Source organism: Diadema setosum, chromosome 4 (assembly GCF_964275005.1).
Source record: "Diadema setosum chromosome 4, eeDiaSeto1, whole genome shotgun sequence".
Lineage (NCBI taxonomy): Eukaryota > Metazoa > Echinodermata > Echinoidea > Diadematoida > Diadematidae > Diadema > Diadema setosum.
In genome coordinates, this window is record NC_092688.1 from 47,286,359 (window position 1) to 47,309,134 (window position 22,776).

General features: G+C 38.9%; 1 protein-coding gene across 1 annotated transcript in view; it reads left to right on the plus strand.

The window, feature by feature from the left end:
- The first annotated feature begins 1,074 nt into the window (after positions 1 to 1,074).
- Positions 1,075 to 22,776, plus strand: part of LOC140227369 (WD repeat and SOCS box-containing protein 1-like) — a 37,577-nt gene continuing 15,875 nt past the window's right edge. The window contains exons 1-2 of the mRNA XM_072307781.1: positions 1,075 to 1,423; positions 17,426 to 17,612. Of these exons, the coding sequence (XP_072163882.1) occupies positions 1,387 to 1,423; positions 17,426 to 17,612 (224 nt within the window). The 5' untranslated portion in view covers positions 1,075 to 1,386. The remainder of the gene's footprint in view (positions 1,424 to 17,425; positions 17,613 to 22,776) is intronic.

A 22,776-nucleotide genomic window follows, 5' to 3' on the forward strand; every position in this document is an offset into this window, starting at 1 on the left:
TGGGTTTTACCCGGCGGGTGATCTCCCGTCGAAAACGGGAGAGTTGGAGTCTCTGCATGTCATCTCTGAAAGACATTGCGATAAAAGTGTTGACAGAGACTCCAACTATCCCGCTTTCGACGGGAGATCTCCAGCCGAAATCCCATTTTCACAAAATCTATCTCGGGACCGTTCTCCCGCTTGAGATTTAATTTCTCCTGCCCGCACCATGGCTCTTTGTCTCTCGCTTGTATGGTTTTGTAGATGCCAGTCGATTTTATATGCATGCATGTATATAGCATCTGCATAAAATATGATAATAGAAGATTGTGAAATGAAGCTTTATTAAGCCAAAATATATGATTTGAATCATTTAATTATTTCTTGCTTACGATGGCACTAAGTTTAGTGCCATCGTATATTGAGAAATAAGCCTGTGAGACAGCACGGTATACGGTATCTAGAACCCTGACCCAAGGGACTTCGCGCACATCAAGTTGGAGTCTCCCGTTTGCTAGGGGTAGGGGTTCAGTAGAAGGTGCTTGGGGTTGGAGTCTCTGTGTTGATTGTCGGTTATTTCATGTTCGTTTGTAGCTCCATGGTTATTTCTAGCCGTTCTTTCAATAAATTCGCTGTTCTATAAAACACTTGAACAGTCGTTTTCTCAGAAAAATCAAATTAGTGTTACAAGAAGTGCGACAAAATAGTGTGCATGCGCACGCGCACTCCGTATTTTGCTGTGTGTAGTTAACTCCTTGGTAATTATGTTGGTTGTGTCGTGTGAAAATTGTGTGCGTCGTTTGATGACGATTGATTGGCACACACACCGCGCAGGCAGCATCCCCATCCAAACCACAGAACTCTTACACAGAGTTCTGTGCATCCAACGTGTACAACATACAATTCAGCGTATTATTTACATTCAATTCTGGCTTATCCGGTTGGTACTACCCGTACCCGTACGGCCGTACCCTTATAGCGCACGCACCGCAGGTGTAACGTAACAAACACGAGTACCGTCAAGAGATCTTTCGTGTTGGAAAAACCTCAAACATATGCATGTAGATCGTCTACACTGTACATTCTAGCCGTCATTCTGTTCTGCAAGAGCGGTGATTCAAGAACGCTTTACTGGAATTAATAAACCTTTCCCGCGTATTTCAAGTGAGAGTTTATCATCTGCTTGCATACCAAGAAATTTCACGGCACGGGTGGTAGTGACTTGCCTACTACGAGTGAACGTGCTTCAGCTTCGTGGACTTGCGTGGCGTGGGCGACCGTCACCCAGCGCAGGCAGGGCTGGCCGACCCGTGTGAATTTTGCCCGGCTTGGACTTGTGTCTAAACTCTTCTTTGTGCTAGTTCTACCACTATTCGAACCGTTTTCAGTGTCTCTTGGATATCTGGAATGGGTAGCTTCCAGAACGCTACCATCGAAAGCATTGGTAAGCCGGCTGTGACAAATTTTCCCAACATGTCGGTTCTAAACGTTAGAGGTTCAAGACCCGTTTATCAGTGTCCAAATATCAGTGTTTATGAATGAAGTTGAAATGGACCGTGTGACCTTGCACATTTGCAATTGCAGTTTGCACTGACATGGAGCTATTTATAGCTCCATAATTTGCATTTGAAGCAAGCAACTGTGTGAAATGCACAGTGTATGGACTCTTTAACAGTTGGGCCTAGTGTAAAATTCAATAGGGAGCTGGAAGAGAGAGTTCATAGATCTACTTCCAGAGAAAAATTAATTAAATTTAGATCCTAACCAGTTAACCTGTAACATGTTAGTAGATTAACAAGGTTAGTGATCTTCTGTTGTACTACTAACGTTAGACTTCGAGAACAGGTCTTCTCTTTGACATCAATGTTAATAAGCAATTTGGTTCAAAATCCTACAAAGCCTGAGTGGTTGTTCTTGTAAATTCAACATGCTTGTAGAGTTCTACCTACTTGGGTCCTCTTTAGCTGTAACCAAATGTTAAATTTATATGCAATTAGACAGAAAGTCCGGAGGAGTCTTTTATATTTTTTTTTACGTTACCGCTCACTGCCGCTCCGTAGAAAGATGGAATCGAGTCCCATACATGTACATCGCTGTAGTGAAGTTCTTTTAGTCTTTTTAACCACTGTCTCCATAGAGAATTTGGTGACTGAGGTACCACACCCTTCTCTATTGCGTCTATATTCACAGCCCTAACGTTAGACTGGCAAATTCAAACTCATATCATAAAAATCAACATTTCATGATTATGCTCACCAGATATTTGATTTGTCCAACATTTTGGTTGAATTTTCATGGAAAACACAACTACCAGCCTGTTGATACAATCGTCACAGCTCTCTGCAACACATGAATCTGTTAGCCAGTCACATGTGATGTACCTGCAATGGGAATGGTCCCTTTCTGGCCAAATACAATTTTGCAGAGCACAGCTTTTCTACGTACAACTGTATGTATTTCATGGCGACTTACAGCTAGTGAACAGTCATGTTGCGATATCGCTACAGATTTCAGTGATCTAACCTAGTTACTGTATTTCTAGTGCATGATGTGGAAAAGTTACCCCAAATATTGCTGCATGATAATATGCCATGTCATGTCAAACTTGTTTGAATGTAAAAAAGCTGTGCATGGTAATCTTTGGTCCATGTGCGACAGTGGGCAAAGCAGCCCCACAGGAGCATCATCACTACAGGAGCCAGTACAGTGTACCTGGTAGGTTAGCCTTCGGTCTGTATAGGAGGGGATCCGTGAAGCCAGATGCAATCTCCCGGCCCCGCAACATATCCCTGATAACCAGATACAGACTGATCTTTCAGTCAAACATGTAATTATGAGCTATTATTATTGTTATGGTGTACAAAATGTAGGTAGGCCCCCTATTTCCCGTTTTAATATTTTGGTGCAATTGGAATTGGTTGTGGCAAACTTGTAGATGTGATGCTGTGCAACATTAGCACTTAGATTGTCTATCTGTGTAGATACACTTGTTCATTTAAAATTTTGGTAGTGGGAGTTGTACAGTGTATAGCTACATGTACACATACGTAGTAGGCCCTATTTATGATTGAATTCTTGCCACATTAGCTCTCAGAAGAATCCTTTTTGAGTGAATGAAGTGACATGAATGATAATTTTCAAGGGAAATTTGACGCATTGTCTTGGAAATGCAGTGTTTGTGAAATTGAACTTTTGAAACTTTGATCCATTAAAATGTTGTGTCCCTACAAGATTCAGCATGAGGTAATTGGAAGATTGGTTGCTAGCATTTTTCCCCCATTGCCTTCTGTAGAGGTACATACATGCATTTCACATTGACAACATGCCTTTGGTCAATATTTGGGATAACATTCTACATACAACTACGTACGGTGTATATGTGTAATCTGCCTCATCGTGGGGACTCTTCACAAGGTCCAAAGGTTGTCAGCTAAGTGTAGACTTTGTGTCTGCACAGAGGTGATCAATGAGGATCTACGTCTGTAAACGTGTACAGTGTAGGAATGTTCAGACTAGGAAGCCATTTTCTTTTCACTTGCCTTTATCGCGGATCAGTGATTTCTTTGTTTTTTTTCATCCAGGTTTTTTTTTTCTCAATTATTTACAGATTCTTATTTTTTTCACTGCTCTTGTTTGAGATGACATTCTCTATTCTGATATGATATCCTGCCTAGTGTCAGTAATGTCAGTACTGCATTATGTACAGTACAACAATACAAGTCATGCTCTGTATCGTTATGTACAGTTGTAAGAATAACCGGAGACTTACTGTGTACAGTTGTACATAACTGTACCACTTCACTTTCCAAAACAAGGTTATGGTCTGCTATATTCCATCATTGTAAAGAAGATTATTGGTTACTGTTCAAATTAACTATTTTAAAGGGATGGAACAGTATTGGTAGAGATGAGAATTGGGCTTTAACTTTTTGCGAGATACCAAGAAAACACTTATGAAATAGTATAGAGCATACCATTTTAAGAGGAATACAAAGTTTATTTATTGAAAAACGGGTTTTGAATTACTAAAATTAACCAAAAACAAAGTATAAATGTACATGTAAATCAAAGCGATCGTAATAAAAGGTGGGTCCCACACTTTATTAGCAAATCCAATTTTCATCAAATAAATGTTGAATTTCTCATGGAATTTACATGCTCTCTCATATCATACGAGGTTTCTCATTATCTCACCCAAAAAAGTTAGAAACCTGAAATTAGGTTTCGCCCTAAACTATACGATCCCTTTAAGGGCTGAGGCCTTTTCATGTAGGCCCTACTCTAAAAAGCAAATGTGCAGATCATGTAAGGATCTTCTAGCACAGATTCACCACAATATTTCTGTAATGAACTCACTGCCAATGCCATGATGCAGGAATGTGTAAAAATTTCTGTCTCAGTCATTAAATGAACATTACTTCCATCAACGACCATAAAAAAGTTTAAATTGCATCCCAGTAATTTCATAAGGTAAACTTTATGTACATGTACAGTACATGTAGCTGTTACTAAAAGAATGCAATTCTTTTTTTTTTTTTTTTTTTTGGTCTTCTTCAAAACTAACACTATCCAACTATGACATCATACAATGTAGGACATAAAAAATCAGTTGTGTGGAGCCAAAGGTGACTGGAGTTTATTAAATACAGCACAGCGGGATTGCCTAGCTGTTCACTCCAAAGCAATTAGGGCCTACTGTAGGGATGGAGTGGGAAGCTTTCTTTACTGTTGACAGCTCTCAAATGCATCGTAGGCCTACATGTACATACATAATTTGTACATGTACTGGAAAAGATGTTGTGAAGGAAAGAACTTGAAAGGATTGAACCCAGTGAACTGAATGAATCAGGCATGATTTTTATATCTTATATATGTTGACAAGGTCCCTTTCAGATGGTATTCCACTAAATATTGGTTACCCATACTCATGATGGATCTATGGGGCTGAATTCTGTTTGTTTTCATTGACACATGTCTGTAATCATTGGTCAACATTGGGAATGTCAAATATCACGTGTAAAAACATGAGTCCCTCCCTTGCTAGTGTTGTGTCCATGTTACCTTCACAGCAAGGGCAGTCAGCCTTGCTACCATTTAGCCTGTGTTTTCTTGTTTTGTTTTGTTGCATTTTTCTGCAAAAGAACTTCCCAGATATACAACCTATAGGAGTCTTTTGACAGTTCATTGAGCTGTCAAGGGATCTGGGGGGGGGGGGGTAACTTTCATTCCAAAGGTTTGTCAGTGTTTTGGTTTGAGCAAGAACTTTTGAAGACAGATACAGTGTATCAGCCTTCAAAAATCCAGTGTATCCATCCTGGAAAATGTCCCCGTAGGAAAAGAGTAAGCTGTATACTTGTCATCTGAAGGATTTTCCTTAGGATAAAGCTACAAGAAAGCATACAGTAACTCCAACAATGCACAATATGACAAAACATGTACCACTGGTATGTGTTACATTAGCATAACCCTGAGATTTCCAAGGTACATTTTGTACTGATACTCTGAAATTGTAGTATCAATTTGTGCATTGTGTCATTCACATTGATTGTTCTAAACATAGATTTGAACAGTGTTCATCAAGAATGTCAGAGCAAAATGGAGGGTAGAATACACAATACAAATTGTACATTTGTACCACTGTACAACCACAAAATCGAGGAATGAATTCCTGGAACCTATTGTGTTTACATGATGTCATGATGCTGCGTGCAGTATTGCACGTAGATAATGCACTTTGCTTGTGCTTGTGTTAGAGGCAGGGACAGTGAGTATTGCAGTGCACTGGAGCATGGTGTTAGCATGGCACCCTTGCCTTGGCTTCACACACACTCCCAGGCGGTGAATGGGAGAATCCTGCTTGCTGATTGGTCCATTTGGAGGGGAGTGGTGAAGGTCTGTCCTTGATCCCTTACAATGTACTTTTGGTTCCCATAAGTGTTCCCGTACTATGCTCACCTTCTAACTGACATTTTGTTGAAATCTGAGAAGAAAGGGGGCCTCTGTTCAGTGTGCAGGATGCATGCTGGGGATACAGAGCAATGATGCATGCACTTGTACACTGTACATGCTGGGGGATACCAAGACCAAGGAGGTACTAGTGTAGTACCTCCTTGCCAAGACAACGCACTGTCAACTCTGTGCATGTTTCAGTGTACCAGGCTACAGTACACCCCATATCCAGTACTTTTAGTAGGGCTCGTAGGTATGAATTCATGGACTTTTTCAAACCCAGCCATTAAACTAATGAAAGATGCTGAATACATTGAAATACAGTGTAGATTACATGTATGAAACCAGGGATGTTGCATGTAGGCCTGCAAATGTAGTTACAATTGATATACAGTACCAACGTGAAAACAAGAAGAAAAGTAGTAATAAAAATATAGCAAATGAAATTTTGGTGTTTTTTTGTTTGTTTGTTTGTTTGTTTGTTTTTTTGTTCATCTAGCCAGTAGCCAGGCCTTGTAAGAGTTACGTGTATCTTCTATCAAACTGTGACTTGCATTTATGTGCGCAGTTGTGACAACAGTAGCCAATATTGTCCTTGAGTTGTCAGCAGAAATACTCTGTAGACAGGTACTGGGTACAGTGCTCCCAGGGTAGTACCGTGTACCTCAGGTGGTATCTATAGTTTCTAATGTGTTGATTTGTAGAAATCATCTTGGCTAAATGCCATAAATTTGTGCTCCTGTGTGGGAACATGAACTACATGTATGTAATGAAGTGATTCCTGCTGTTCAACAATGTTACAATAAAGCAGTATAAGTTTGATATGTGTGATGTTCCCTGAAGACTGATACAATTGTAGATTAAACCATGAAAAGTAAATCATTTTTTTAAGGCCATCCCTACAGAATGAAGACTGATAATTTCAACCATGAAGCCTGATGAACAGTAAATTAATCCTGTAGGCCCTACAGTGTATTTGATGGTATTCTCATTGATTACTGAATTATCGGAGAGTGGTAAATTATTTGTCTCAGTTTGAATTAAGATTCTGTGTCTATTTGACTATTATGTTTTCAAACCTGACAGGAATGTAGACAGAATTGTATAAAAACTTACTGGTTTATGAAAATTAAATCTTGATATCAGTATTCTTTGATATGTAAATGAAAAATATGGAATGAATATTAAATATTAAGGACAATGGTGCACCAGTAGTTCACAAAACTTTAAAAAAAAAACTTGCTGGAGGTCACACTCTAAAAAAAAAACGAAGAAAAATACTGATAATGAAAAAATAAATAGGGTTTACCGCAGATAAAGTGAAGGACACTGTATTGAAAGTATTGTGACAAGATGACAATTGACAAATGATGATAAGAGTACATGTAGCACAAGGCAAAAAAAGAAAAAAAGTAATTTCAGTACTGGCAAGTGGCAAGTGGGCCTGATGATATATCCCCTCGTGTTGTCAAGGATTGTATACATTACATAGTTGACCCCTTATGTGATATTTTTAATAAATCTTTAAGCACTGGCTTTGTACCCGCAAAATTAAAGACAGTGAAGATTGTACCTTTGCATAAAAAAGATGATCCAAAATATATTGATAATTATAGACCTGTTGCTCTTCTTTCAATTTTTTCTAAACTTCTAGAAAGACTTATGTATGACAGGCTCTATGAGTTCCTTACTAAAAATAATATATTAATTTCTGAGCAATTCGGTTTTCGTAAAAATTATTCTACTTCACTCAGTGTTATTTGTTTTACTGACTACATTCTTCAAGAAATTGACAAAGGTAATTATTGCTGTGGTGTATTTATGGATCTCTCAAAGGCGTTCGACACCATCGACCACCACATCCTGCTAACGAAACTACATCTCTACGGAATAAGAGGTTTACCTCTGCAATGGTTTGGTAGTTATCTATCAAATAGACGGCAGTATGTGGTGGTCGATGGTGTCGAATCCACTCAATTAGATGTAACTCTTGGCGTACCGCAAGGTTCTGTACTTGGGCCCCTTTTATTCCTTGTATATGTAAATGACATAATCAACTGTTCAAAAATTTTGAGATTTTCACTTTTTGCAGATGATACTGTGGTATTTTACTCTCATGAAAATGTTACTTCACTTGTACTTACATTGAATAAAGAACTTTGTATGTTAAATGAGTGGTTTAAATGTAATAAATTGTTTTTGAATTTTAAGAAAACAAAGTATGTTTTGTTCCATTCCAAAAGAAAGAAAATACCACAAAATCTTTCTCCAATACAAATAGAAAGTGCTGTTATAGATAGAACTGAATCAATAAATTTTTTAGGTATTTTAATCCATGAGTCTCTCGATTGGAAGTGTCACATTACAAACATCACCGCTAAAATATCGAGAAGTATAGGAATTCTATCTAAACTTAAATCTTTTTTACCAAGAAAAATATTGCTTTCTATTTACAATGCTTTGATATTACCTCACCTTAACTATTGCAGTGAAATTTGGGGCAAGACATACAAAGTTCATATTGACAAACTGTTCAGATTACAAAAACGTGCGGTACGGCTTGTAACAAAAAGTGATTTTCGAAGTCCGAGTCTACCTCTTTTCATTAAAAATAAAATCATTCCTATATTTGAACTTGTGCAACTTAATGTATTGGTATTCATGTTTAAGTATCATAAAGGGATACTCCCTTCCATTTTTCAAAACATGTTTAGAACAAATTCGTCATTCCATGCATACTCAACCCGTTCTAAAGATAATCTTCGAGTTCCAAATTGTCGCTTAACAACAAGGTCTCATTCTATTCGATTCACAGGGGCGCATGAATGGAATTTAATTTCTTCTGATCTTAAATCCAGTACTACACTTACTCGTTTCAGAACCCTATTCAAACGTATTACATTTAAAAAACTATCATCCTTGACTGAGTAGACTTCAACAGCTGTACTTTTTCTTCTTTCTTTATCTTTGTTTCTTCACCCTCTTACCAATCTCTTGCATTGCATTTTTACTGAGTGTATGCTTGCGTATGTCTATGTGTATATTGTAACGTAATTCTGTATTTTCTAGTTTACTACTTATGACAGAAATTTCGATATATGCTTAATTGCATTTTTGTTATTGATTGTTTGATTGCTGCAAAGGGGCCCCATAACAAGCACTAGTTGCTTACAAGGGGTCCCGGCCTTTGAATGTTATGTCTTTTATAATGTGCATTTTTTATGTTGTATCATACAGTTGCCGAATAAATTGAAATTGAAAATTGATGTTAGTGATCAGGGCTCAACTATTAGTGGTGGCAGGACTGGTTACCAATTTTCCAAAAAGGCTATCTTTTGGTGGTCGAATGCGGCCTTTAAGATTCAAAATAGATCGTTATGTTTCCTCTAACAAATGTATTTCAGGCCACCAAAACTTCAGATTGAAAGATTCTAGTACCAATAGTAGCCTGAATGGGCCACAAGAAAAAAAAAAAAAAGTTAGTGTAGAGCCCTGCTGATGCTGATACTATCTGGATGACACTAATTTGGTACTTCCCCTTTAATAATGTTATTGTCATATAATCATGACTAAGTAATTGTTTTCAGAGTAAAGAGAAATGTGAGAAATACCATGGACATATTTGTACAATTGTAGGTCTGTGGTATTGAATATTAGTGTGGTCACAGGAAGGCGGCACAGAATTAAACACTGCCCCCATTGGTCAGAAAACTCACCAAACATCAATGTTGAGTGAAGTAGAGACCCCAGGAAGCCTCAAAGAAGCCTCTTATCTCTTCCATCCTAAAATTAAAGGTCTTTTTGAAACACCCTTGAAAGTACCTCAACTGTGGTTACGTAATTGCTGGTGGAATGTGTTTTTGGGCAACGTTCCATATTTAAAGGCATAATTTACCATTTGCAGATGAAACAAAAACCCAGCATTAGTGCTTTAAAATGGCTCTAAAATATGAGTTAAGGATAGAAACAACCACTGTAAAAATTTGAATCCGTTTTAGCAATGTTAAGTATCGTTTAATACATGAAATGTAAACAATAGTTCTGATAAAAATGTTTCCAGACTATTAAAATCGTCTACAGTTATGGTTTATTAAGAAAAATGCTGATATCTCCACATTTTAGGCTTTATTGCAAAAGATTTTATATGGTAGAATGTTTTGTGATACAACACACCTACACATACACGCATCAAATGTGATATCTTGAAAATTTTTTAGATAAGTGCTCCCAAAGGTGAAACTGGACCCTTAAAGGTCAGCAGGCACTCATTTAATTTGTCCAGCATTCAAATGAAGAGCAAGTCAGCTTATCATCTTGTAGAAACATGTTTTCGAAATTCAAAATGAATAAAACCTTGGGCTTATAGATTCATAACAATCATAAAAGATGCAATATTTGGTATCATTAATCAAGGTTTCTAATCAGTTTGTCTCCTTTTCTTGATTTTTTTTTTTTTTTTTTGGGGGGGGGGGGGGGTGTGGTCCCCGTGATGCGGGGAAAGTCCCGAGCTGTGGGACTTTCTCCTCAAAAACCATAATGTGAACGCTCGCTGGGACTTGTCCCCTCGTCCCCGCAAAGCAAGTCGGGTACGGGGACAAGATAGTATTTGGAGGGGAGAGTGACCTTGGGGCGAAATTGATAGCGTCCAGCTGTGGTCATCAAATGTGCGCATGCGCTATGCCTGGATTCAAGTGGCAGAGCTCGCTCCAAGCCCCCAAATGCCCCCACAGCTCGGGGACAGATGAGATACCAATGTGAACGGTCAGTCGTAAAAAACATAAGATCTCTTGTGGCTGTCCCCACGTCGCAGGGACCAATGTGAACGCGGGGATAGTGGGATGGAGGCCCTACCCATAGTTCATTCCTGAGTACTTGAGATGTGGTATGATTGAGGTATAATTTTCTTACTTCGTTATCTAGTAAAATTTGATCTTTCGTGCTGAGAGTCACAAACAGGCAATCAATTGACTGAAAGAATGTCCAACCTCCCAGATGGTTTGATATGGCGGAGGATCCATCCTCATTGATTGTAGCTGAATAGTTCTTGCCAATTTAGCAATCTATCCAAGGTTAATTCCCCAAACTTGTTATTTCCACTATCAAAAACTCTGGCATGGAAAGGGTTTGCTGGAATAGGCATGGAAATTATGTTACTGATAATTTAATGTACAATACAGGTATGAAGCATAAGAAAAAAAAAAGCTGGGGAAAAAAGGGTGGCACCCATGTATCTACATACGTATGTACACATGGCATCCGGCCAGCTGCAGTGTTGTTTACATGCTTAAAGGGGACCTCCAGATGATTTTCAGACTTTTACATTTGAACAACTATAAATTAGTCAAACTGAGTACAGAGTTTCAGAATTTATAGTGATTTGGATAAGTAATGAAAATGTTTTCAAAATTTATAATTAATTGCAATGAACAAGGATGATGACATGGCAGCCTCACCATAAGAATGCATGAGTTGGGGCTCAAGGAAGCAGAACAAAAGAAGAAGGTATGCATGGATTTTTCACAGGTGAACTCGTTGAGCAAGCGGTATTGTAATGGAATTACACTGCTACATTTCTGAAATATATGAGGCTCTGATGTCATCATCACTGTTCAGTGTAATTTGTTTAAGATTTTCAATTTATTGGTTTCTCTGCTCAAGGACCACAATAAATTCCAAGGATCTATACATGGAGCTGTTGATTTATGTACTACATGATGTGAAATTATGAAAATCGTCCGGAATGCCCCTTTAAGTTTTATCAGGTGACAAGCTGGCTGGGATGCATGCAACAGCCACATTTGGTTTCCTGAATGGTAGAGATCCCCTTCCTCTACGCTGCACAATTCCTCCAAGCACCAGACCCCAGGTATCTCATGAAGCACAGTGCTAGCATGGTTCAAACAGTTTACCCTTTGCTCCCTCACGTGTGCAGACATCTGCACCCACTACATGGTCATGGTGTACGGGTATGTAGGCCTACATAGTTTGCCCCTACCAGACCCAAGGACACAACATCTCTTTGTTGAGAGAAAAGGATGATACAGGGATGCCAAGTTCAAAAAATTTTTATGAGTGAGATTTTCATGACTCGGCATCTCGGCGAGCGAATGTGCGCGCGAGCGAGGGTGTGGGAGGGTTTTTTCCCCCTGTGGCCTCCCACGGTAGGGAGCTTTTTCAATTCTTAGCTCTTAATGGTGCGATCAGGTGCATACTTAAGTGACTATTCTTTACTTATTTTGAAAGACAAAAGGAAAATATACCTTCAATTGCAACTACCACTCTAATCCTTTTAGATATGCTCCTTATTATAGGCCCAAGTTGCAGACTTCGTCCGATGAGTGAGAAAAATGGGTGCCATGCGTGAGATCGTGAGACGGCCCCTAAATGCTTGAGTCTCACGCAGAATGCGTGAGACTTGGTAGCTCTGATGATAGAAATACAATTTTTACAAGTAAGTCCTTGACCCCGGACAGAACATTCCCCCTGTGTACTTGAATGATCGGGTGATATGCACAGTGAGGTTTTTCCTGTAGATATTTGATAATAAGCCAGTTCACATGTGCAGACAAAGGTCATTGCAGACCGTCTCTTGAAATGGATTGCAATTGAGGTATTCAAAACCTTAGATAGGGCTTCATGACAACTGTGTTATAAATGAACCAGGTGCAGATTGGTATGTACAGGTGAATGTGCGTTCTTTTCAGCAGCATTAACAAAAGCCATTCATGCAGCACTGATATGTAAATTACAACTTCCTGCATGGCTGCTTTCAACTGCTCTTCTTGAAGACTATTCCATGTATTGCAAAGTCTGTGGTTGGAGAGGTCATTGCAGACTATTGCTAACTGTGAACTGGCTTATCAGAAATGCACAGAGATCGAGCTTGCCCCATTCTCATTATAAATTCTTGCCATTGTTTACACACTGAATATGATGCGTGGCAGCCATCTTGCATATCGTTCTGTTAGCTGCATTAAAACCTAAGCTCTCACATTGCCCTGGCACTCCCATTCCAGACTCTGTGCGTACACGCTCCCCATTTGTTCCGTCACGTGTGTGAGCATCTGCTCTCTGCTCTGCTGCGATGTTCCCCCAGGCGTAGTGTTTGTCGAACCCACTTTTGTCAGAGGTCACTGTACACAGAAAGGTCATGGTCTCAGTACACATAGGGAAGATCAACGGCAGTGTAACATTGTATTTTGTACCTTACGATGAGGTATCTAGCCTACTTTAAAGGCATAATTTACCATTTGCAGATGAAACAAAAATCCAGCATAAATGCTTCAAAATAGTTTTAAAATATGAGTTAGGGATAGAAACAACCAATGTAAAAATTTGAACCAGTATAATCGATGTTAAGTATTGTTAAAGTATACAAAATGCGGACAATTTTTTAGTTTTAAATAATAGAAATGTTTCCAGGTTAAACCGTCTACAGTTACATGTAAGTGTATGGTTAATTGAGAAGAATGATGATATCTCCTTAAAGGACAAGTCCACCTTCATAAACATGACGATTGAGAGAATGCAGCAATATTAGTAGAACACATAGGTGAAAGTTTGAGGAAAATTGGACAATCCGTTAAAAAGTTATGAATTTTGGAAGTTTCAGTTCCGCGATCGCCCGATGTGAAGACTACTACAGCTTGTGATGTCATATGAGTACAACCATACAAAGAAACTATAAAGAAAATTCAACATATTTTCACTTTTCTCGCATAATAGACGAGCACATGACTTGCCTCTTTCAGAAGGCAGGGGAAGTAATATTACCCTGAACATATCTACAGACTGTATCAGTTACAAGTTGAGGGAATGTGTACTTTCTTCAAAAAATGAAATTTTGTGGAATTCTCTTTATATTTTCCTTATATCGTTGTATGCATGTGACATCATCAACTGCAGTAGTCTTCTCATCCAGCAGTGACTGCACAGAAACTTTAAAAATTCATAACTTTTGAACGAATTGTCCAATTTTCCTCAAACTTTCACTGATGTGTTCCACTTATATTGCTGAATTATCTCAATCCACATGTATATGAAGGTGAACTTGTCCTTTAATAAATATTTTAGGCTTTATTGCAAGAATGTTATATGGTAGGTCATGTTTTGTGATTTATAAACTGACCTGTTTGTACACATGACTGCATCAATTGTGAAATCTTTAACATTTTTAAATCACTGCTCCCAAAGGTAAACAGGACCTTTAATATTGGACTAGATTTTTTTTTTTTTTTTTTTTTTTTTTTTTTTTGGTGACCTTTGCAATTGGGTCAACATTCAGCCACTACGGTATATGTATAAAGCCCTATAACCTCTTGTGTGTGGGTAGTAAGTTATGGACCAAATGACTTCTGTTTTAATAGAGGACAAAATATTATGTACCCCATTGACTACATACTACAGTTTATACATCATGTTGTACATTATCATGCTAACATGTATGAACTAAACTTTTAGCACCATACTAGGTAGAGTGATGACATAAGACTGTACCGAATTCTGTTTGCATATCTTGAAGATGCACTAGTCGTGGATGCAAAGTACAGGGCCGCTGTGTAGTGGCTTACAGTCCGGTGTGCACGTCCATGATATACGATGGTCGATGTTCAAGGAGGAAAGTATTGGTACAAAGAGCCCCTTTCCACCCCCAGGCCTGATTGGAGCATTCCTACAACTGCAGATCCACATGTTGTGGCATGTGCACATGTAGGGTACTAGTACATGACTTCCAGTGTGTCTGTACATGGAGCTCTATGGTCTGTAGAAGTACTATGCATCCTTTGTATGATGAGGTGCCCTGAGAAGGGAAGTGTAGCCGAAGGTACATTGTAGGCCTACTGCTTTCACGCGCTGACAAATGTGACTGTTTGGCTCTCAGCCAAGTAATGTAGGACCACATTTACTAGAGTTATGCAAACTAAAGGGATGGAGTACCAGCGGTTTATCAAATAATGAATAAATGCCTTGCCCAATCTCCAAAGCATGTTTGCACTGTAGGTACACAGTATTAAACTTCAGGTGTCCCTGAACCCTGCAGTCAGAAGTACAAATTTATGTATGCGGTACCAAGGAGTAGGCCTAACTCCTTCATGGTACACACAAGCCAGTTCACAGTTAGCAAAGGCCTCTGCACCACAGTGAAGAGCCAAGTAGAAAGTGGTATTCAAATTCACATGGAAGTACTGCATGAATGGCTTTGGTTGAATAGTTTGGTTGAAAAGAATACATTCATGCATACATTGTACATCACAATAGCAGCTACAAATTAGTTCAAACATACAGAGATGTGTTCACAATGTACAACTTTAGTTTTGTTGAAGAACCTAGAGGTTTTCATATGTACATGTGGGTGGAGGATGTGGGAGGGGGGTGTCCCCCCTTCGACGGTATGGATTTTTTTTTTGTATTTCAATATCAAAATATGAGATTTGGTGCATGCTTTTTAACCTTTTTAAAGGGTTCCTAGTAATATATAATTCATGTAAATTTATGAACTATTTTGTAGACTATGCATATAAAAATGAAATCAGATATATTGGTAAATAATTTTTGTAGGCTAAGCTATATGTGAAAAAGTATTCAAACATATTGGCAAATAATTTATCCCCTTATAGTGTATTTTCTATTGTGGAGCTAGTTTGATGAATAAGACATAATGTTGCCCTCACCAAATCTAAATTAATCAGCAGATGACCTGGCTGTGAGATTCCTGTACGTGGCAGATTTTGCTCTCTTCTGCAGTGTTTGGGAGGGTTTCCATTCGTAGCATTCACTCTTGCAGAATGTGAGCTACCAAAACATTTACGCGTGGTTCTAGCTACACATACACGTGCACAGTAAGTCTTTCACGCACGTAGATATAGAGACTACTGCAGTGTGCATACATGTGTGCATATTAGAAGGCTGAATACGACATTTTTGAGGAACGAGTTCCTTGATATTATTATTAGTATTCTATACTACTAGCTTATTTTAGGGAATCAACGCACAATGAAGGGAAAATATGACTTCCATTTCATTTTATGGTAGGTTTGCTACAAAATCGGTAGATCAGAAGAGAAAATCGGTAGCCGGTCAAAACCTCTAAAAAGCGGTAGTCTACCGCCCAAAGCGGTAGAGTTGGCAAGTATGTTATGGTATTACGAAACCTTAACCAGTTGAAGGCTAGTCCCAAGTATACTCAGGTAGACGTCTATAGAAAATGTGTTTTATAGTAAAATCAGCTTGCCCTCAATGGCCCGAATTCATGAAGGTGGTCTAAATTTAAACCATGGTTTATGTATATTTCTTCTGCGTAGATAAGATTGACAGATTGCGTACGCTAACAGGTATCCAGTAAAAAAACGTGCATTGATGCGCGCATGTATTTGTATGCCTATTTATCGCTTTAATATTTTAGACCATGGTCTAAATTTGTACCATGGTTTAAGTTTAAACCACCTTTGTGAATTCGGGCCAATGGGTTAAGAAAGAAGACAGGAAAATGTCAGTTGGTTATTCATGAACTGAACTGTACATGTGATACACTGTTTTTGTCTGTGTAACTATTGAAAACTTTAGAAAATATCCCTACCCCCCCCCCCTTTTTTTTTTTTTTGTTCACCTACATGGTATGTGACAACCATGCCTGGAAAGTATTTATATGACCAATTCCAAACAAAAAGAATGATGCACATTACATCAATTGGGAAAATGAAAGTATTTAAGTATAGCAATCCAGAGTATCTGTGTTTGTAACTTTAGGCAGATACTTGGACACAGTACGCATATGTATTGTGTACTGGTATGTGTGTACTAAACAAGTGTAAAAAAAACTTGAAACTCAGCAGCAAAAGATGGCACTATGTTTATCAGTTTTAGAAAAAATAAAACACATGATACAGCTTGTACTGCGTATTAAAATGCATTTGAAACAAAATAGTATTCGTGGAACAACTATTCACTTTATAACTATCGTAATCTGCACAGTGGTGCAATGATAATCCATCTTGATTTTTTTTTTTGTCCTTGATACACTCACAGAGTGCTATGACCAGCACACAGATGAACGATCAATTCTTGTAAAGCCATGATACAAATCATTATGATATTCCCAGGGTGAGGGTGCCTGGGATAATGCAGGGCTGGCGCTATGTTTTTAAAAGTCACTTCCGGGATAAAAAAAACAGTGGGGGCCCAAGTGGTAAGACCCTACCATGTATGTAATATGCAAAAAGGTGGGGGGGGGGGGCTGAGCCAACCCCCCCCCCCCCCATGCTACAATCGCTGTGTGCGCGGTTGAGATTTTTTTTTTTTTTTTTTTTTTTTTTTTGCAGCTAAGCAATTCTAATTTTCCATTTATTTTTAGCTACTAAGGCAATTTGTGCAGTGAGTGGCAGCAAATAAAATCTATTTTGCAGTGTGATCCTCCAAAAATAATGATTCTTGCATGTAAATTTAGCCCATTATTATCACACATAGTTTCATATTTTGTTCCCCCTCCTCCACCCTGTAGCCAAGGCATCTGTGATTACTGAGCTCCAGACTCAGACACAGCGTGAAGTTCTGCCCTCCTTCAGCACCATATCAGCCAGTCCCGAGACCTGGGCAGTGGCCTTCGCTCCTGACTTCTCCTACTTTGCCTGGTCCTGTGGCAACCGTGTCGTGAAGCTCGTTCCCTGGGATAAGGAAAAGAGGACTCTGTGAGTACTTTTTATTTCATCCCACATCACTCTCGAGAAAACAAGTTTCTGTCATCTAGTACTGTATCTGTATTCTAATTTGTACTATGCATTGTTTAGCATATCTTACTGTATACGCCGAATATTTTGAAAGGTTTTTATTTTTTGCGAATTTCGCGAGTCAAGTGCTATTCGCGAAATTAAAGACACGCGAAAATATTGACTCTGATCCCGATGTGGATGTGACGTACGCATATATAAATATATATATGTACACTTCTCCTTTCAGTACAGGACTCCACGATCGCGAATTTAACCACTCGCGAAATCGTTGGGAATTCCTGATTCGCAAAAATTTAGACTCGCTAAGTATATGGCGTATACAGTATTAAAGTATCAACACTTCTCATTATGTTGAGCCAAAGTTAGAGCATTGGTTAGAGTACAAACTACAATGTAGATATTACGGGACACATATTGTTATTCTTTTCTGAGCATGAAAAAGGGCATGACACTTGATGAAATATTATATTTTTGTTTCTTTTTGAAAAGAGATGATTGATGCAGATTGCAAGGAAAAATTGCTTTGAACAACTATTAATGGTGCAGGTGTAGTAAATTATGATCTACATACAAATGTACAGTAGATACCTAAACTAATTTTCACAAATCATCTGAAAGGAGAATTTGCAAATATATGCAGTCTTGTCATTTGTACTAATATGTGCTTTAAAGATAATAAAAAGTTTTGGTACCTCAAAAGTTTCCCTGAATGTCCGTGTTTCAGGTTAAAGTACCTTTCAAATAACTAACACTGTGAGACTTACATGTACTCCCCCCAAAGTGCTCTCATTTCGTAGTAATCATGCAATTAACTGCGACCAGCAGCCCCATACGCATAGCGACCAGCAGCCCCATAGACATAGTGTAATGGGGCTTCGCATTGTAGCATTCAGGATCATGACAGATTTAGTATCGCGGATAAATATCAACTTAAAATCCAAAAATTCTTCAATTTGAAGACTTACCAATTAAGTTGAAGTCTTGAAAGCAGGCTTCGGACAACGTTTGGTTCTGCCAATAGTCCCTTTCTGTTCGAATTGATGACTGAATGTGACTCTGTCGAGAGGACCTTGGGAGAGCTACATACACTGATTACTACGGCCAGCGCATACGCACACATCACATGCGAACAAATTTCAAATCCACAAACGGATAAGATGTTTGTGTGCGCATGCGCTGGCCGTCAATTCAGTGCAGCTCTCCCAAGGTCCTCTCGACCGAGTCACATTCAGTCATCAATTCGAACAGAAAGGGACTATTGGCAGAACCAAACGTTGCCCGAAGCCTGTTTTCAGGACTTCAACTTAACTGGTAAGTCTTCAAATTGAAGAATTTTTGGATTTTAAGTTGATATTTACCCGCGATACTAAATCTGTCATGATCCTGTAAGCTACAATGCGAAGCCCCATTTAGCTATGCGTATGGGGCTGCTGGTCGCAGTTAGCTACTCAGTATGCGTATGGGGCTGCACGCTGCTGGTCGCAGTTATCATGCAATAATGGTTTCGTACAATACGTGTACTACCTCGCCGCCGTACGGCAGCGGCTCTGGTACGAAACCATTATTGTATGATTACTAAGACATGAGAGCACTTTGGGGCGAGTAAGTCTCACAGTGTTAGTTATATGAAAGGTACTTTAACCTGAAACACAAACTAAGACAAGGAAATTCAGGGAAACTTTTGTGGTAATACCAAAACTTTATATTATCTTTACGCACATTTGAACATACATGTATGAATCGTCTGAGTAAACTTGTCAGTTATGTTCTGAATCATGCTGAGCAACGTGTATCTAGATTTTTGTTATGATGCTCTGACAGGGTCAACATCCTTCACAAGACAAATGTACTATATTTCTGTCAATGAGTAATGAATTTCATGACATTTTTGATAACCTCGGGTATTGGAGTTGTGTTACGCTGCACAAAGCTTTAAACAAGCCTGTGGTGTTGTGTGTAAACTCTTCTAGGCCCAGTCAGTTACAAAGCAAGATATTTTTCACCGACAGTGCACTTTGGTTTTATGAAGTCACATGTTGGGAGGCGTGTCACATTTTGAGCCGTGTGCACATGTTTACAGCATGATTTTGATAGTGATATGAAATCTGGATGGTATTTGTTTTGATGTCTGACAAACTGCATCATATTGTAAAACCAGAAATCATCATGTGACCGAAACTTATGTGAATTTGGCGAGGAGCAAAGATTCACGAAAGTGAAATGCACTCAAAACCGATTGTCTATACAGTGCAATGAATGCCAGTGGTAGTTTGTGAAAAGTTCATGTGACTAAAAAGGATGTTGGCTTAAATCTGTGGAAGTTTCATATCACAAAATATTTCCAGTTTTACCATAGTTACAATGTACTCTGTAGTATGCTTATCATTGCATGAAAGTCATGGTGTTTCTAAATAGTCATTTTAAAGTAACTGTGTTTATTGTAACTTTGTAGTTGTGAACTTTTCCATGAAACAAACAAGGTCCTCTTGTACTCATCTGCTACATTTTGTCAGAGTGGAATGATTGGTCACACGACCAAGTCATTATTTGACCCCATTGAGTGTACAAATTGTATAGTCAGATGAGTGTAAATGCATGTAGAGTCTGTCATGTGTAGATTATCACTGGGCCTGTTTTACAATTTCTTCCTTTATAGTGTGCTGGCATGATAGTGGTTCAAATGCCATTAACGTAGCATCCAGTATTTTGTAAATTATTACAAAGACCTTGTGTTATTGAGTGGTCAAAATGGTATCCTGTCAAACTGCATATTGTGGCCTACTTGTATGTACATTTGTATGTGCCTTGTACAAAGAAAATCCCTACTGGTCATTGCTCTTGTACAGGAGACTTTAAGTGATCAACCTTCCATGCTAATGCAAACTTTGGAGATTTACTGCATATATGTACAGGTGTTTGGTATCTCCAATATTATACAACACATGTATGATTGGGCGTTGGCATACCATACCATACCCTTTCCTGTATCACTTCATCCATTTCACTGCACACATTGGAATGCGATCCCATTGAAATGTCTCCAAATGGGGCAAAGTAAGTAGCTGACCTATAGTATTTAGTGACAGGCAACCTTCTTGAGTCAGACTTTAGATGAACAAATCATCTTGAAAGTACATAATACAGCAGTCAGTAGCAGAGGTACTTATTGCAAGGCAATATGCCAACTCGTGTTGTTCCACCTCTGGCTTGGATCGGTGTAGGAAACATTACACTTGGCAACTTGTCAATCAGTCTCATTCTTTCATTTGCCTCTTCTTTTTCAGCTTTGCTCCGTTTAGTATATTCTTGAGAAAGTAATTTTCCGTATTAAAAATGTTGAAGCTTTGCACAGGTATAAGTCTTGCGCAACCATTCAAAGATTAACAAACTACAAGTTGTACATGCACACATACAAAAATGTTGGACATACTGGCATTGTAATTACAGATGATTTTTTTTTAAAGAGTGACATCAACCTGTAATGCAAATTGAATCAAGCACATTGTTAATGTTCTTAAACACTTTATGTAGACATGCAGAAAAAGAAAGAAAGAAAAAAGAAAGAAGAACCCCAACCCACTAAAACATAAGGAATTCATACAACAATGTACGCATGAAAAACAGAACAACTGAATGAGTGAAGCATGTTGTTCACTGTCACTTGTTGAGGGCCAAATGAATCATTGCCGATCCCTGGCAAGTCAAAAATTCTCACTATTGCCAATGACGTAAAAAGTTCCCGGATGTGGCTTTTTCGTCAAGATTTAGTGCACTTCGTAGCAAGGGCACTTCCGGTGTGGAGCATAATTTGCACAACACTAGCGTGCGCGTATGTATACCTTACCTAGTATAGCGCCGCGCCGACCATGGATACTAGTACAGTAGGCGGCTGTACCGCCCGAGCCCCCAGCGAGTGGCCAGGCCTGTCATACTCGTACTCTGTAGTCGAGTCCCCGCTTTGAGTCCCCGCCGGCGGCCGGTACACCGGCCTTGCATTAGCATGCACCTTTACCACTGCACGCAGCGCATAAGCTAACACACATACCGGTACAGCGTACTGCTTGATCATGCGATCGATGTGCACATCACAGATCAGTCATCTCTGCATACGCTGAAAATATGCTGGAAAATATTCACCCACCTGGATATCATCATGGAATGCCCATCTGTTCTCTGTCGAAATGTCAAGAACACAATCGGGAACGAACGAACCGTGATCTCGAACTTATCCTGTCTCCGAAGCAATTTCTTAAAGTACGTACATTTGTAGGCACTAGGCCTACACTACCACTACACTACTAGTAAGTCGCGCGTGCACGTAGTGCGGTGTGGAGTCACCCGCAAACTTCATCCACGCGGCCACGTCACGTCTCGCATGCCAGTAAGGGTCCTGTTTCTGCAGATTTTTTTCATTTATTGTCGTGCGAACAACACATGGCAGATTCGCAGCAACAACCAATAGTCATATTAACAGCAATTTCTTAAGAACAGAGAAATTTCAAATCATATTAAAGCTGTAATTCAAGTCGAGAAAACCGGAAGTACACGTAGAATACAGTCGGTTGTGTGTGTAAATAGCATTAGTCACGTATCACGCGCGTACGAACGGAAGTGATTTTGCTACCGGACTATCCCATAATGCACCGTAAATGACGCTTAAATCAACATCCGGGTACTTTTTACGTCATTGGCGATAGCGAGAATTAGTTGATTGCACCGATCAAAATGTTGATGCCTAAGTTCTGCAAACTGATGAACAACAGTGAATGATGCTGACTTGAAAATAAAATTACATTTGTATCATGTATCTGATTCTGAGATGGATTTCATCTTAGACTCGTACGTCAAGAAGGTTGTCTGAGCAAGTAGTCTCGTAACTGTGCAGCTCATATCTATTCAATCTATGTGCTTCAAGCTTTTCTTTCAAAGAAGTAAGTTCTCATTAATACCTTTTAAAATGTTGCCTTTGTTTTTTGTTCTGCTACATTGTATTTCAATTTTAGCCAACACTGTTCGTACTGAATTTATCATTACCTCTGTACGCTTTATGCAAGTGACTTCCCACGTGTGCGAGACAGGCGGATGCGGAGTTGACAATTGAAATATCACAAGAGAATCAGAG